Source organism: Gobius niger (genome assembly GCF_951799975.1).
Source record: "Gobius niger genome assembly, chromosome: 23".
In the NCBI taxonomy this organism is placed as follows: Eukaryota; Metazoa; Chordata; class Actinopteri; order Gobiiformes; family Gobiidae; genus Gobius; species Gobius niger.
This window is the reverse complement of record NC_136874.1, coordinates 2448323-2465381: the sequence shown is the minus strand read 5'-3', so window position 1 is coordinate 2465381 and position 17059 is coordinate 2448323. Positions and strand designations below refer to the sequence as shown.

At 39.0% G+C, this 17059-nt stretch overlaps 1 protein-coding gene across 1 annotated transcript in view; it reads right to left on the bottom strand.

Annotated features, from left to right (window-relative positions):
• Nucleotides 1-16295, bottom strand: part of prkx (protein kinase X-linked) — a 51598-nt gene extending 35303 nt beyond the window's left edge. Inside the window, exon 1 of the mRNA XM_079582071.1 lies at nucleotides 15605-16295. Coding sequence (XP_079438197.1) covers nucleotides 15605-15734 — 130 coding nt within the window. The 5' untranslated portion in view covers nucleotides 15735-16295. The remainder of the gene's footprint in view (nucleotides 1-15604) is intronic.
• Nucleotides 16296-17059: the final 764 nt, after the last annotated feature.

Here is a 17059-nt window from a genome sequence, read left to right as displayed (position 1 = left end):
GGTGGGGGCAGGAAAAGGAGCCGGGCGTCATGACTGAGTCAGGGCCTGTTGCATCAGAGGAGTTTAGTCAGAACTCAGACGTCGACTACAGTGAAACTAGACTTTTGGTGAGTTTGGTGTTTGCAGTGAGGGCAATTTGAGCACAGAAAGAGAGCCTAGCATTGGTTTAAAACACAGGGACGGGAAATGCAGGATTATCTCAACATGATACAACAAACTGAACACTAAATGAGGATTGAACCAACTGAAAAAGCTCCTTTAATGGGGCGTCAGAGCCTTTACCACGTTTCAATGTTGTTCTGTGGACGAACTTAATATTGATGGCTGATATTGGCTGATATTATTAAAAGGAATTTCTTTCTTAATAACGATTAAAAGAAGATCTTCATCTAAATTTACATCGCGCTGTCGCTCATAAAGAGAATTGTCCTGAACAAACTACAAAAAGGCAAGAAAAAAAAAACACTTTCCACATTTTCCCCCATTATTTCAAATTCTTTTCAGGAGGTTTTTGCAAATCTTCCCCCCAATTTTATCTCACATAATTTTCCATTTTCCCCCAGACTTTTTTGTGATTTTTCCTAATTTTATGCTCCATAAATTCTACTTCTTTTTTCGATTTTCCACCATTTTCCCCATATATATATATATATTCTTTTGTTGTTGTTGCTACTTTACCCAATTTTTTTCTCTTTTATTTCAGATTCAGTTTTTTTGTGCAATTTTCCCCCCCATATTTTGCCAGATGTTTTTGCTATTTTTTCAAAAATGTATCGCCCATATTTTGCCATTTTTTCCAATATTACCCCCCCCCCCCCCCCCCCCCCCATTTTTGCACTATTTTTCCCCCCCAAATATATGTTTTTTCCCCATTTGAGCTTATTTTCTCATCACAATTTTTTCTCTTTTTTTTTTTTAATTGTTTGTCCACATTCTTCCATATTTCTTGACACTGGAGATAAACTCAATATTGTAAATTTGCACATCTTCTGATCAGCAATTCCAATATCTGTAACTGGACTTCCTTTTTATCTTTTTTTGGTGATTTTTCCCAATTTTATCTTCCATATTTTATATATTTTTTTGCTATTTTACCCATTTTTTTCCTCCACGCTTTGCAATTTTTCTTTTTTTTTTTTCTTTTATTTCACATAGTTTTTTTTTGCAATTTTCCCCCCATATTTTTCCAGATATTTTAGCATTTTTTTCTAAATTTTATCCCCCATATTCTACCTTTTTATTCAATATTTCCCCAGATTTTTGTGCCATTTCCTCCCAATTATATACGTCTATGATGTTCCACATTTCTTGACACTGGAGATAAACTCGATATTGTAAATTTGCACATCTTCTGATCAGCAATTCCAATATCTGTAACTGGACTTCCTTTTTTTGTTTTTTCCAGATTTTTTTGTGATTTTTCTCAATTTTATCATCCATGTTTTAGATTTTTTTTTGCAATTTTACCAAATTTTTTCCTCCACATTTTGCATTTTTTCCCCAAAATTTTCTTTTTGCTTTGATTTCAGATAATTTAGTTTTTTCACCCATATTTTTCCAGATATTTTTGTTATTTTTTCAAAATTTTATCCCCCATATTTTGACATTTTTTTTCAATATTGCACTATTTTTTGTCCCAAATATATATATTTTCCCCATTTTGAGCATATTAAATCATTTGTCCACATTCTTCCACATTTCTTGACACTGGAGATAAACTCGATATTGTAGATTTGCACATCTTCTGATCAGCAATTCCAATATCTGTAACTGGACTTCCTTTTTTTGTTTTTTCCAGATTTTTTTTGTGATTTTTCCCAACTTTATCTTCCATAATTTATATATTTTTTTGCCATTTTACCCAATTTTTTCCTCCACATTTTGCAATTTTTTCCATTGATTTTCTTTTTGCTTTTATTTCACATAATTTTTTTTTTCAATTCCCCCACCCATATTTTTCCAGATATTTTTGCAATTTTTTCTAAATTTAATCCCCCATATTTTACCTTTTTTTTTCAATATTCCCCCCCATTTTTGGCTCTATTTCTTCCCAAATATACACGTCTATAATGTCTTCCACATTTCTTGCACATCTTCCAAACACCCAGTTCCCCCTCCCCCCCTTCCTCTTTACTGAATCAGCTGCCCAGCAAAGGGGAGCTTCTGTGGCTGCCCAAATGCACTCCTCTCTTCCTCCCCCGTCTCGTTCCTGGAGCGAGCCGCCGAGCCGCCCCTCCCCTCCCAGCGCCGCTGTATAAATAGACCTCGCTTCACACAAATTGCCGGTTTTGAAGCTTTCCTTTATGGAGCGTCTATTTTCAGACATGAATAAAAACACGGCACTCGCTGTCGACGTCCCGGAGAGCTCAGTTCATTTCACAGCCGGTAATGGAGCGGAAAGATGACTCGGATATTGCGGTTCTTCCCCCGGCCGCGACGCTCGCACACATAACGCCCGCGAGTCTCCGGACTTTTCCGACGGCCCGTTCGGTGCTAAACGGTAATAAAAGTGCGTCTATTCCCCTAATGCGGCGGGACAGTCGGAGCGTGGGCCGATAAAGAGCTTTGGGCTTTTGTTTTGGGCCAAATCCTTCCATCAGAATAAAACCACAGGAAATGGGATTTTGCGCCGAGCTGCCGTGGGACGACTCGCTCTCCCTGATGGACATTAAGCCTGGGTTTAGCCACTTCCCTAATGCATATTACCCCGTGTGCCGCAGCCGTGACTTAGAACACGCAGAACAACACGGGACGGGCGGGTTGCGAGTCTCTCTGAGTAAAACACTTTCCTCCAGTGCTTCATACATGAATATCCTGCTGCTTTAGCCATTTCCAAAGTAAAGTATTGGCATTGATATGATATATTGTACCACTACCACAATGGAGTACTCATTTTTGTATTTTCTGGAGGTATTTTTCAAACACGGAAGACACAACACTTCCATTCAGTAAACTCCGCCCCTTCTCTCGCTCATACAACTTTTACAGTAGAAGACATACAGTTTAAAGGCTGGTTCTGTGTCTTGGTGAGAGGTTTCCTTCAATAGGCCAGACTTCTACAGCTGTTAAAGGGGGTATTATGCAAAATTGACTTTTTTAGTGTTACCTCATGTTATTCTGTCATTCCCTCATTAAAAACATGCCTGAAGTGTTGCCTTGGCACATTCACGTATTTCTGAGTAATCTGTAAAAACTCTGATGGCGGCCATTTTAGGGATAGGTTTGCCTGAGTCCTCCTAGGAACGCCCCCACCTCCTGGAGACGCCTCCGAGCTTTCGTCACCAGCTCTTCTCTGTCTCTTCTTAAAGAGACAGAGGCCTATTTCAAGACATTCACTACAGCCATTTTGAGAGAGACATTTTATACAAGGCAGTTATTCTAATTTACTGCATTTACAGACCAACAGCAGGTGCTATGTGATTGAAAAAAGCAGAATACCCGCTCTTTAAAACCTCAATACTCTGGTTCTACAGTGAAAGAGCCGATACGTCCCTGTCCTCAGCACAAAGGAGAACGGACCAAAGTGAAAGTGCACTGTCAGGCGCAGCTCATGGACCTGCTGTGTCTTTCGTCATTTCATTCTGGCTTTTTCTGAGATAAATAAGACGAGGAGCTCAGCGTAACGAGAACAGATTCATCACTACACCTGAGAGGACGTCACACGGAACCACAGAGTGTTTCACAATAAAGCACATGCCTCGTGTTTACATTACAGCGAAGTCAGAGAGACAGGGACCATGATGGATCTTCCGCTTTATTTGGATTATATGGATATTTCTTTGAATAGTTTCAAGTGATGTCAGTCCAGTCCAGATCATCTGTGTGTGAATGTTTTAACTAATGCTGTGTATGTTTTGAAATGTATGGAAACCAAGTGTTGCTGCCCATCTTGGTCAGGTCTCTCTTGTAAAAGATCTTTCCTCAATGGGACTAACCTGGTTAAATAAAGGCTGAACAAAAAACAAAAATGTGTGGACAGCAGCAGATGTGAGTGAGGCAGGAGCTGGAGTCTGAGATTAAAGTGACTTTTTACACTTAAAGCGAGACACTGCAGGTGAATAGGGAGAAAAAATAAATGTAGAGATGTCAATTTGAAACATCACAGATATAAATATGAGAAAAAAATGTATTGCATTTTTTCTGTCATTTTATGTTTTCACATAAAAATAAGGCATTTTGAGCATTAAAATGGCCAAAATTGCCTATATTTTGGGCAACGAAATCAAAATAATGAGCCAGATTAAATGTTATGGTTTTATTTTATTGACATATTAGAAACTAAGACTTTTTCAGAGGGGATTTGGGATATTTTGTTTAGTTTTTCAATAAACTAATCATCAGTGAAAAACTCAACCAAAAAGTGACAAAAATTCAACAAAAAAGTGACAAAAATTCAACAAAAATATGACAAAAACTCGCTGGTAAAACCCCTCGTTATTGGACGCCGCCGCTAACAGAAGTCGCACAATCACATTAGCATCCTTGTTGAAAAAATCTGTAAAAACTCAAATTCCGCCTGTTTTTTTGGTTTCAAAGTTAAATAAATCAGGCTAGGAATAAGATATTAAAAAATCCCTTTGAAAAAACCTTCATAATCTTGTTGTGTCTCGGAGTGTAAAGTTTGGAGTCTGTGGGAGCTTCTATAAGGGCTCAGGCTCTGCCCGAGTGCGGCTTCTCTCATTCAGAGAAAACCAGCCCTGAAGTTTTGTAGCGAGTGCGCATGCTCGGCCCGTTCTCCGACTTTTCCGCTCCAGCGTCTCGTAGGAGGAAAAACACCATATTTGGGTGAAAGCGTCATCACGGGGCCCCTTAGCAGGACACGTGGATGTCAAATCTGTCAATATTTATGAATGAAAACCCGCGGGAAAGACGGCGTTTCTACGCGGCGCAGCAGCTACTTCCGGGTTAGCTCCACCTCGCAGACAAAACATCATAAAATAAACATCATCATTTTTATATCTGACATGAAAACTAAGATGTAAAGGGAGGAAAATAGATCAAAATCTCCACTTCGACCACTGCGTGAAAAATCAATACTTTCACCTGCACGTTTACGTTGCTTCTATGTATATTCTAGTAGTTACAGCACGAGCTCTCAAAGTTTTATGTCTCATCAGTGCAGTTTGGGTCAGGAAAGTTGATGTTTTTTCCGCACCAGGCCACGCGAGCATGTTTTTGGTCATTGACAGCCCTGCTTTGCGGTTTGCTCATCCTCTTTGTGACAGATGTTGCAGCTCAAGTTAAACACTAAACATCTGTGACTTTCAGCTCTTAAATCAACATCACAAAAGCTTTGTCAACGCCGTGACTCAACACAATCCGTCACTCAAATCTGCCTCACAAACTCACTCACAGATTCCATGTTATTGTTGATGCTACTGGAACATGCTTCACCCAGTGGTTCATCTAAAGGTGAACGAGCTCTGAAAAGCATTTCTTTATTTCTATCACCTGAGGTTTAAAACACGGCTGCACTAAATCCTAATCGAAGATAAAAATCTGACTCAAACATGACGAACACTTCTGCGCCGGTCCGCTCTTGTTCTGGGTTTTACCTGGAAACTTACTCAACGACCCCGAAGGCCTTTCAACGCCGGCTGATTCATCGTGTTGAGAGACAGACGACACCGGCGCGAGTCACGTGAACGAGCAGGTCTTAAAACAACACGGAGCTTTAGTCGGGACGGTGACCTTTGGAGCGACGGGTCTGAGCGCAGAAATATGCACAGAATTTAGAGCTTTCAGACGGCGGGCGAGTGGGGAAACTTTAAATGTAGAGATGTCAACGTGAAACTCCTGCTGTAGATCACTGACAGAGATATGAGGGGAAAATGCATTGCAAGTTAGTGGTGCTAGGCTAGTGCTAGGCTAGTGCTAGGCTAGTGCATGTCTATGGTAACTAGTAGCCTGCATTAAAAACAGTCTGACCCGCACAGTGCACCTGAGGCAAATCATTTATAACACCAGACTGACCATATAAACGTCTGTGTCGACTGAATAAGTATAGAACTTATATTTGAGCAGCTTCCTGGTTGTAGCTACGCAGCGGCGGAGGGATCTGCTCGGTTACCCCGGATCTACTTGTTTACCTGTGGCCGACATTACTACACGTGGAATTCATAAAGGAGCTTCTACAAATCAGATATGGCAACGTTTGGAGGACGAGCCCATGATTTAGAAGAGGTTTTTAATGCAGGCTACTAGTTACCATAGACATGCACTAGCCTAGCACTAGCCTAACACCGCTAAACTCTTCAAATATAAGGACTGCATGAACTAAAAAAAAAACACTGAACAACTTGGAAATGAGGGCCTATGTCAAAAATCCTGAAATATCCCTTTTACTTTACGAAAGGAGTGAAACAGCGCCCCCAATTCGACTGTGATAGCCAAACAATGTACTGCATCTATATTTACCATTGAGAATGAATGGGAGAAACTTTGTATTAACTATATACGTGGCCCCCGGGCCTCACTTTGGGCACCCCTGGTCTAACGCTTGATACAGCCGGTCATCGTTTATCCACATTTCCAATAGTTATTTTCTGTACTTCTCGGCCAAAAATCATTTGTTGAAATACTAATACTTTTTTATATACAGAAAAACTGACAAAAACTACCACAGTTTAGTAAAATGTGACTAAAACTATAAAGCTTTTTGATTTTGAAGAGGTTTTGAATGCAGGCTACCAGTTACCATAGAGATGCACTAGCCTAGCACTAGCCTAGCACTAGCCTAGCACTAGCCTAGCACTAGCCTAGCACCACTGAACTCTTCAAATATAAGGACTGCATGAACTAAAAACAAAAGAACACTCTGGATAACTAGGAAATGAGACCCTGTGTCAAAAATGCTGAAATATCTCTTTAACTTTACGAAATTAGTGAAACAGCGCCCCCAATTCGACGGTGGTGGCCAAACAGTGTACTGCATTTATATTTACCATAGAGAATGAATGGGAGAAACTTATACACGGCCAGGGAAAAAACGCAACATAAACTTTTATATACAGAAAAACTGACTAAAACATCACAGTTGAGTAAAATGTGACTAAAACTATAAAGCATTTTGATTTTGAAGAGGTTTTTAATGCAGGCGACTAGTTACCATAGACATGCACTAGCCTAGCACTAGCCTAGCATCACTAAACTCTTCAAATATAAGGACTGCATGAACTATAAACAAAAAATCACTCTGGATAACTAGGAAATGGGGCCCTATGTCAAAAGTAGATTTAACAGTAATATCCGGGGCAGTAAACGATACCGAGGGGTCGCCCCGACTCCTGTTGCTTGGCGTAAATTAAAAATGACGGAGGGAATACAGTTACAGTCACCAAGAACCAGCTCAGGACAGTCCACCTTCAGCCTCTGAAGTCCTCACTAAACATGAATGACCTGTAATAGAGCGCCCCCTGCTGTCACAGTTCAACACCCACACATTTTCCATGTTCAGAAGCTTCATACACAAGATTATAGACCAGACATTTTTCAATATCCCCCAAAAACGGCATCTTCCTTAGACAAACCCACATCGATCCCCCGCTCTTATAATCTATAACTCTTTTATTATATTAGTCTTTTGCTTTAATTTAATTGTAGTTTGGCAGATCTGGCCAGTTCCATCGATCGAGGTTTATCTGTCGCGCCAAAGGAGCTTCACAGGCAGCATTAAAAACAGGGCAATAAAGGAACAGACCACAGGAAGACGGCGACTTTCATAATGATCATATTGTCAGCATGAGGGTAAAGCTGTGGCAAAGAATGTTCTGCTCACTGTCCAACCGTGAGATGCAAGAGAAACTTAGACTTAGTTAACTAAACTACAGGCAAGTCTCCTCATGTTCATGCACAAAGTCCTGATGGGTAAAGAAACCAGTTTTTAGTTAATAAGAACTATTATTCAGTGGTTTGTGTCACTGTTCTGTGATTCACCAAGTGACGACAAATTCTTGGGTTGTTCCAGTGAACATTACTCAGTGAAAAGAAGTTTCTGTTCAGAGGCAAACGCCTGGAGCTCACTTCCTTTTAACCCCTTAACTCCCACCTGAAACGAGCACATTTTACCCCAGTCCCAAAGCTTCTGGAAAAAAAGGAGGGAAAATCGCAACAAAACTGAGACAAAAACAGTGATGGAAATGTGAGAAAATAGTGAGAAAACATTGACAAAAAAGTGACGAAAAATGTATGAAAAAGTGGCAGAAATGTCAAAAAGAAATTGACAAATTCTCCGTTATTTATGTGTTTATGAGCTGTTGAACCACTTTGATCCTCTCCATGTCTGTGCCGTAATGTTTACTAAAGTCAGTACTTCCGGGGTTAGCGTAGCTGCTGTGCCGTTAGCATTTTTCTCCGCTAACCCGGATGTACCGATTTTGGCAAATATTACTTTTATAGCAGTAGGTTCAGCATTTTTGGCTAATGACTCTGAAAAATAAGTCTGTTCAGTAACTCTCTGTTGAGTTTCAGAAATATTGATTGTGCTATTTTTGTCTTTTTTTGTCGTCACATTTTTGTCTTTTTTTGTCGTCACATTTTTGTCTTTTTTTTGTCACATTTTTGTCTTTTTTTTTGTCACATTTTTGTCTTTTTTGGTCACATTTTTGTCTTTTTTTGTCACATTTTTGTCTTTTTTTTGTCACATTTTTGTCTTTTTTTTGTCACATTTTTGTCTTTTTTTGTCACATTTTTGTCTTTTTTTTGTCACATTTTTGTCTTTTTTTTGGGTCAATTTCTTGCAACATTTTTGTGACATTTTTGTGACATTTTTGCCACTTTTTCCTAAATTCTTCGTCACTTATTTGTCACATTTCCATCATTGTTTTCGTCTCAGTTTTGTTACCATTTCACAGTTTTTTTCCAGAAGCTTTTGGATTGGGGTAAAGCCAAACGGGAGAAAATGTGCTGGGTTCAGGTGGGAGTTAAGGGGTTAAACATCTGTGCTCTGAGGACCAGACAAGGACAACTGTGAGAGTGTCTGTCGTGAAATATTTGACCTTCCCAATCCCACCAAGATCTAACCAGGACTAAACCAGGACTAAACCAGGACTAAACCAGGACTAAACCAGGACGTCCCACCTGTAATAGAGGGACTTAATTCAAAATGCTCAATATTACAATCAATAAAGCCTCCATCTTCTTTAGTCTAGTTCAATGGTTCCCAACGTTTTTTGTCTTTCGTACAGTTTATTTAACCTCTTAACTCCCGCCTGAACCGAGAGGATCTTTTTCCATCTTTTTTGTTGGGTATTCAACTCATTTTTGTAACTTTTTTGTCATTTTTTTTGTCACATTTTTGTCATTTTTTTTGTCACATTTTTCTCTTTTTTTTTGTCACATTTTTGTCTTTTTTTGTCACATTTTTGTCTTTTTTTTTTGTCATATTTTTGTCTTTTTTTGTCACATTTTTGTCTTTTTTGGTCACATTTTGTCTTTTTTGGTCACATTTTTGTCTTTTTTGGTCACATTTTGTCTTTTTTTGTCGTCACATTTTTGTCTTTTTTTTGTCACATTTTTGTCTTTTTTTTTGTCACATTTTTGTCTTTTTTGGTCACATTTTTGTCTTTTTTTGTCACATTTTTGTCTTTTTTTTGTCACATTTTTGTCTTTTTTTTGTCACATTTTTGTCTTTTTTTGTCACATTTTTGTCTTTTTTTTGTCACATTTTTGTCTTTTTTTTTGTCACATTTTTCTCTTTTTTTTTGTCACATTTTTGTCTTTTTTTGTCACATTTTTGTCTTTTTTTTTTGTCATATTTTTGTCTTTTTTTGTCACATTTTTGTCTTTTTTGGTCACATTTTGTCTTTTTTGGTCACATTTTTGTCTTTTTTGGTCACATTTTGTCTTTTTTGGTCACATTTTTGTCTTTTTTTGTCGTCACATTTTTGTCTTTTTTTTTGTCACATTTTTGTCTTTTTTGGTCACATTTTTGTCTTTTTTTGTCACATTTTTGTCTTTTTTTTGTCACATTTTTGTCTTTTTTTTGTCACATTTTTGTCTTTTTTTGTCACATTTTTGTCTTTTTTTTGTCACATTTTTGTCTTTTTTTTGGGTCAATTTCTTGCAACATTTTTGTGACATTTTTGTGACATTTTTGCCACTTTTTCCTAAATTCTTCGTCACTTATTTGTCACATTTCCATCATTGTTTTCGTCTCAGTTTTGTTACCATTTCACAGTTTTTTTCCAGAAGCTTTTGGACTGGGGTAAAGCCAAACGGGAGAAAATGTGCTCGGTTCAGGTGGGAGTTAAGGGGTTAAAAAGTAATAACTTAAACGTGGTATTTGTCAGAAAAAGGACAATGTTGCAGTCAAAATAAACCTACAATTCTCCCAAAGCAACACATTTTACTGAAAAATATAGCTTTTCCTATAAAAAAGTGATGCTACATTTTCCCCTTTTTTCAATCTGAAATAGTTCCAAGTACCCCCTGCTAGGTCCTCGAGTACCCCCAGCGGTCCCCGTACCCCTGGTTGGGAAACACTGGTCTAGTTTACAGATCACAAAGGTGTCATTTTGCTCACACTGGTATAAAACGCAGCACGTCCTGTGATAGAAACTTTACTTCCGTAGTGATAATAGAAGTACAAATTACTGCGTGTGCTCGCGGCGGCGGTAATTACAGACTTCCATGTTTGGACTCGTCGTAAATCAGAGTTTTTATTCGACGCCTGAAGTGGGTCACCGGGCGTAACCGGGTGTAACCGGGCGGGGCGGCCCCATGTGTCAGGCGGAGACAGAAACCTGGCAAAGTCACTTCCTTTGAAGTGAAGTCTGAGGGGCTACTGCTCTGGAGGGACGCCATTTTGGGGAATCGGCGAGATTTTTACATGATGTTGTTAAATGTATCTCGGGAAGTGGAAAATCTGGTTGTAAATACTTCAAAACGTTATGAAATGTTGCTTTAAAGAACTGTGTGATTGACATAAAGGAATGTCTTTTTTTTCATTTTTGCAAACCATCAGAAATGTGCAAAAACGTGCTGAGAAATTCATTTCAAAAGCTTTGTCGCTCAATAAGATTTTCCCCATTTTTTCCCCCATAATTTCCCCATTTTTCATATAGTCCGGTCCCATATAGTCATTTCGCCGGATTTGTGTGGAGAGTGTCAAAACTGTACGAAAAATTTATTTAATAAGAAATCAAAACAACAATGTTTCCATTTGCTCTTATAAGCAAAGAAAAAAAAAGTGCGATTATAGCGATGATTTATATGGGGGCAAAAAACTTAGTTTGCCGGAAATTAATGAAACTTGGCAGAAAATTCCATTTGGTCGTTCCAATCAAAAAAGTCAATGAAACCCTTGTCATATTATGTTTCATGGTGTTGCCGTAGCGATGACCAGAACTCCCCCATTCACTCTAATGGGAATAATGGTATAATGGTGCGTTCATGTGCACTGTGGAGCTCGTTTTCCCGAGACGTGACGTCATTGTCTCCAGTTAGTTTGTGTTCATGTGGTTTTTATGGGAAAGTGGGGATTTTGACGTCACGGAATAAAAACGGTCTTTTATCACTGATTAGCGCTTAGCTTAGCTAATGATCAATCAAATCTAAACGCTAACTAGTTTTAAAAATATCAGGTAAATTTACTTTTTGCTAACGTTGATGTCGGGCATTTCACTCACACTTTTGGTGCTACGAGGATTAAGACAGCTCACACTGAACTAAAATTATAATTAAACGCTCACATTAGACCAGGGGTGTCCAAACTTTTTTCATGGGGGGCCGCATATTGAAGCGTACACGGGGTGAAGGGCCGTAGATCAGTAGTTAGTGCCGCTAAACCTGAGGTTTAAACTGTGCCCCACACCTCTATTTAAGCTTAAAACCTTCATGCCAGCTCTGTCTCACAATAAAATGTTAGTTGTTCAGTTAGAATTGTATAGAATTATTACATTTCAAATAAAAAGGTCCATCTCTGGTGATGTGTCCCGATACAGCAAGAGGCCGAGGGCCACCATAAATTGGTCTGAGGGCCGCACTTTGGACACCCCTGAATTAGACGATAAAAGAACAAATCCGCTGATTTCAGCGTCAGGTGGAAGTCGTTTTGACCCGAGTTCCCCCGTCGTTTCCCCTGTGGAACGAGCGTTCATGTGAATTCCCCGACCGGGGAAGTCGGTCGCCTGAGTTCCCGAGGAGCAAATGAACGCAGCATAATTGCATAATCTAACCAAATGACAAGGGGAAATGGAAACATTGTTTTTCTCATTGCTTAGACCAAAAGGCTTCCAATAATATATAGTTTTCATTATACACTCCACTAAAATCCCACATCAGAGGAAATGTAAATATTGAACCGGATTAATACATTTTTTTCACCCATTTTCGTCTATTTTTTGTAAATTTTTTCCAGTGTTTTTCTCAATATTTGTTCCAATTTTTTCTCTAGTTTTTTCCCCTTTCCCCCAGTTTTCCCCCAATTTTTACCTTTTCTTTCGTTCTTTCACTCTTCCCAAAATTTCTTGACATTGGACATTAAAGAGACTAGATAAAAGTTGGTCATTTTTTACTCACTACTGCCACCTCAGGTTTTATGTGTAACTGCGGCTTCTGTATTAAGCTCGTGCATGACGGCACTTCAGACCCGAAGTAACACCTTTCTGACGACTGGACCTAAAATCATGACCAAAAGTGAAACTACTGAAGGAGTTTAACTGTCGAGCCACAAACGACCGACTCCTCCTCCTCGTCCTCAAACAGCTCAGTCATTATTATTATTATTAACCACGTTGTGAACCTTCCACGCCTCTGCAGGTTCAGCATGATTTGCCTAAACGACACTTTTCGAAGCAGGACATTTGCATCGCCGACAATCCCCTCGACCCGGCTTTGAACGGACGAAATCTGAGAAATGCAGAGTTTTTACAAAGAAAGAAAAGTCAATGGGCTTTTCTTTTGTTCCTCGTGGTCACTTAACACCAGGAAAATCCATGTTGTTCTAAAGAAGATACTCAGGGGACACTGATCCCATTGTGGATTATACTGGTCTTTTTAAGGCCAGTTTAGGTCCATTTCACAGTTTGTGCAGCTCTGATGATGGACTTAAGGATGGTTTACCAAGGGGAGAAATGGCAATATATGAGGGAAACATAGGAAGAAAATGTAGGCGATAATATGGAAAAAAGTACAAGAAAAAGCTAAATATGTGAGGAAAATATGAGGAAAAAATGGCAAAATATGGAGGTAAAATGTGGGGAGGGGGGGGAGTAAACAATGTGGGGAACAAATTGGGAAAAGGTTGCAAAATGGGTGTGTGGGGGATAGGGAAGAAAAGTGGGGAAAAATAACCTGGAAAGCAAAAATGGGGAAAATAGAGGAAAAGAATTGGAGGGAAATGGCAAAATATGGGGGAAAAATGAGGCGAAAATATAGAAAAAAAATTACCAAGAAAAAGCAAAAGATGTGATGGGAAAAAAATGACAAAATATGGAAGAAAAATGGGGGGAGGAAAGCTAAATATGTGAAGAAAACAAGGGAAAAAATTGGGAAAAAGTTGCAAAATGAAGGAAAGACAAGTGAGGAAAAACTTACAATTGGGAAGGCAAAAATGGGGGGAAATAGAGGGAAATTTTGGAGAGAAATCGCAAAATATGGAGGAAAAAAGTGTGGGAAACATTGGGAAAAGTTGCAAAATGTAGAGGGGGGGAAATAGGAAAAAACATAGGGGAAAATGGCCAAATATGGAGGAAAAATATGGAAAAAGTACAAAAAAATGCTAAATATGTGAGCAAAATAAGAGGAAAAAGTGGCAAAATATGGAGGAAAATATGTGGGGGAAAAGAGGGAACAAATTGGGGAAAAGCTGCAAAATGTCTGTGGTGGGGATAGGGAAGAAAAGTGCGAAAAAATAACAACTTGGAAAGCAAAAATTGTGAAAATAGGGGGGAAAAATTGGGGGGAAATGACAAAATATGGGGGGAAAATTAGGCGAAAATATAGAAAAAATTACCCAAAAAAAGCAAAAGATTTGACGGGAAAAAAATGACAAAATATGGAGGAAAAATGGGGGGAGGGAAGCTAAATAAGGGAAAAAATTGGGAAAAAGTTGCAAAATGAAGGAAAAATAAGTGAGGAAAAAATTACAATTGGGAAAGCAAAAATGGGGGAAAAAGAGGGAAATTTTGGAGAGAAATCACAAAATATGGAGGGACAAAGGGGGGAAACATTGGGGAAAAGTTGCAAAATGTAGAAGGGAGAAAATAGGAAAAAACATTGGGGGAAAATGGCAAAATATGGGGGGAAAATAGGAAGAAAATGTAGGCAAAAATATGGGAAAAGTACAAAAAAATGCTAAATATGTGAGCAAAATAAGAGGAAAAAGTGGCAAAATATGGAGGAAAATATGTGGGGGAAAAGAGGGAACAAATTGGGGAAAAGCTGCAAAATGTCTGGTGGGAATAGGGAAGAAAAGTGGGGAAAAATAACAACTGGGAAAGCAAAAATGGTGAAAATAGGGGAAAAAATTGGGGGGAAAAATAGACAGAAAAATTAGGCGGAAATATAGAAAAAATTACCAAAAAAAAGCAAAATATACCACGAAAAATAGGGGGGAAAAAATGACAAAATATGGAGGAAAAATAGGGGGAGGAAAACTAAATATGTTGGGGAAAAATTGGGAAAAAGTTGCAAAATGACGGGGGGGGAAAGGGAAAAAATTACAATTGGGAAAGCAAAAATGGGGGGAAATAGAGGGAAATTTTGGGGAGAAATAGCAAAACATGGAGGAAAAAAGGGGGGAAACATTGGGAAAAAGTTGCAAAATGTAGAGGGGGAAAATAGGAAAAAACATTGGGGGGAAATGGCAAAATATGGGGGAAAATAGGGAGAAAATTTAGGCGAAAATATAGAAAAAATTCAAAAAAAGAAGCAAAATATATGACGAAAAATAGAGGGGAAAAAATGACAAAACATGGAGGAAAAATGGGGGGAGGAAAGCTAAATATGTGGGGAAAACACGGAATTGGGGAAAAATTGCAAAATGAAGGGGGGGAATAGGGAAAACATTACAATGGGGGGAAAAGAGGGAAATTCTGGAGAGAAATCGCAAAACATGGAGGAAAAAAGGGGGGAAACATTGGGAAAAAGTTGCAAAATATAGAGGGGGAAAAAAGGAAAAAACATTGGGGGAAAGTAGCAACATATGGGGCAAACATGGGGGAAGTGTTTTGATTTCCCGCTCTCGTCTGTTCAGGACATTCATCCTTTTAAGCGACAAAGTAAGTTCAGATGTTTGTCTTCAGCACATTTTCCATATTTCGAATGTTTTTCAAAAATATCGCCCAAAACTATCGCGATATTCCGTTCTGTCAACACCGCCCAGCACTACGATGCACTTCACAGTATTAGTGAACAGGCTTCCAAACAATTAAGCATTTATTATGGTCTTTTCATAGATAAAGGCCTTGTTTAGTCACATTTAAAGCAGTTTTCTTACTTTTTCCAAGAACATGAACAATATTATGAACAATATGTTATAATAATCTACGCTCTCTCGTCTAGTTTCCTCCATTCCCCTTCGCTTTCCTCTAACCTAACCCACAAATCCTGCATTTCTAAGCCTCAGAACCCCGGTTCAGTCTGTTTTCTTCGGGACACTCACCCACAGTGGCCACCGTGTCCAGCTCCTCCAGGCGGTACATCCTGTTCGCCTGCGCCGCCTCGCCCTCTCCCTTCCCCGGGCTCACTTTACATTCCTTCCCGGCCTCTGCCTTCGCTTTGGAAGTCGCCATGTCCGAGTCCCGCAGTCCGCAGCTTTTTTCCCGGATAAAAATAACCCAAAGGAGGCGAACATCAGGCACTTCTTTCTCTTCTTCTGCTTCTTCTTTTTTTTTTTTTACGCCTGTCCTGCGCCCTCTCCAAAACCCTCGCTGGCTAACTTCATTGTCTTTGTCTCGCGCGCGGCTCTCTCCTTTAAAACAGACGCGGGTGAAAAGGAGAAAAACAGCCAAAGTACTTAGTTATCCCTTAGACAAGTGTGATTATCCGGTTAAAATCTCTAAAAACACCGCGTGCTTGTGGAGGATTTAAAAATAGTAGCAGGTGCACGAGCCCGTCTCGCCCTTAGCGCTTCGAGCTAGCCAGACACCGACACTAACGTGCGCCGATTTCTGGAAGAACGTGCAGGATAAAAACGCTTTTCGCGGGGGTGAAAGAGGCAGAGGTTTAAGAATAACCCGCTACACTATCCAGCATGTCCGGGCTGTTTTGGTTTGCGCACAAAGCGGGGATAAAGCGCAGACTTTGGACCTCACCCCGCCAGAGGCAGACGGGACACAGCAACACATGAGGACCGGAAGTGATCCGGTGTCGGCGCGCCTTCACAATAAAACATGAACAAAGTCGGGAAAATAAGACGACTTAGTTTGTTGAGGTTTTTGGACGAGTTTAGCAGTTTAGTTTAGTATTTATTTATTTATTTATTCACATTTTTGTCACTTTTTCATAGATATTGAAAACATTCAGGCTGTTATGTTGCGACAAGAATAGAAAGTTTGGAGTCTGTAGCGACTGAAGTGGAAATGTTGTTGCAAGACTGGAATGAAAACCTAATTTGGATTAAATAGACTTTAAAGTGTTTATGACAGGTTTTAATGCTTTTAACCCCTTAACTCCCACCTGAACCGAGCACATTTTCTCCAGTTTGGCTTTACCCCAATCCAACAGCTTCTGGAAAAAAAGGTGTGAAAATAGCGACAAAACTGAGATGAAAATAATGATGAAAGTCTTACAAAAATGTCACAAGAAATTGACAAAAATGTGACGAAAAAATGACAAAAATGTGACAAAATGTGACCAAAAAATGGCAAAAAAAATTTAAACAAAATGTGACAAAAATATGATAAAACTTTGACAAGAAAACTACAAAAAATTGACGAAAAAATTACAAAAAAATGACAAAAATGTGACGAAAAAAATGATCAAAATGTGACAAAATGTGACCAAAAAATGACAAAAAAAAATACAAAAATGTGACAAAAATGTGATAAAACTTTGACAAGAAAACTACAAAAAATTGATGAAAAATGTGACAAAAAAATGACAAAACATAACAAAA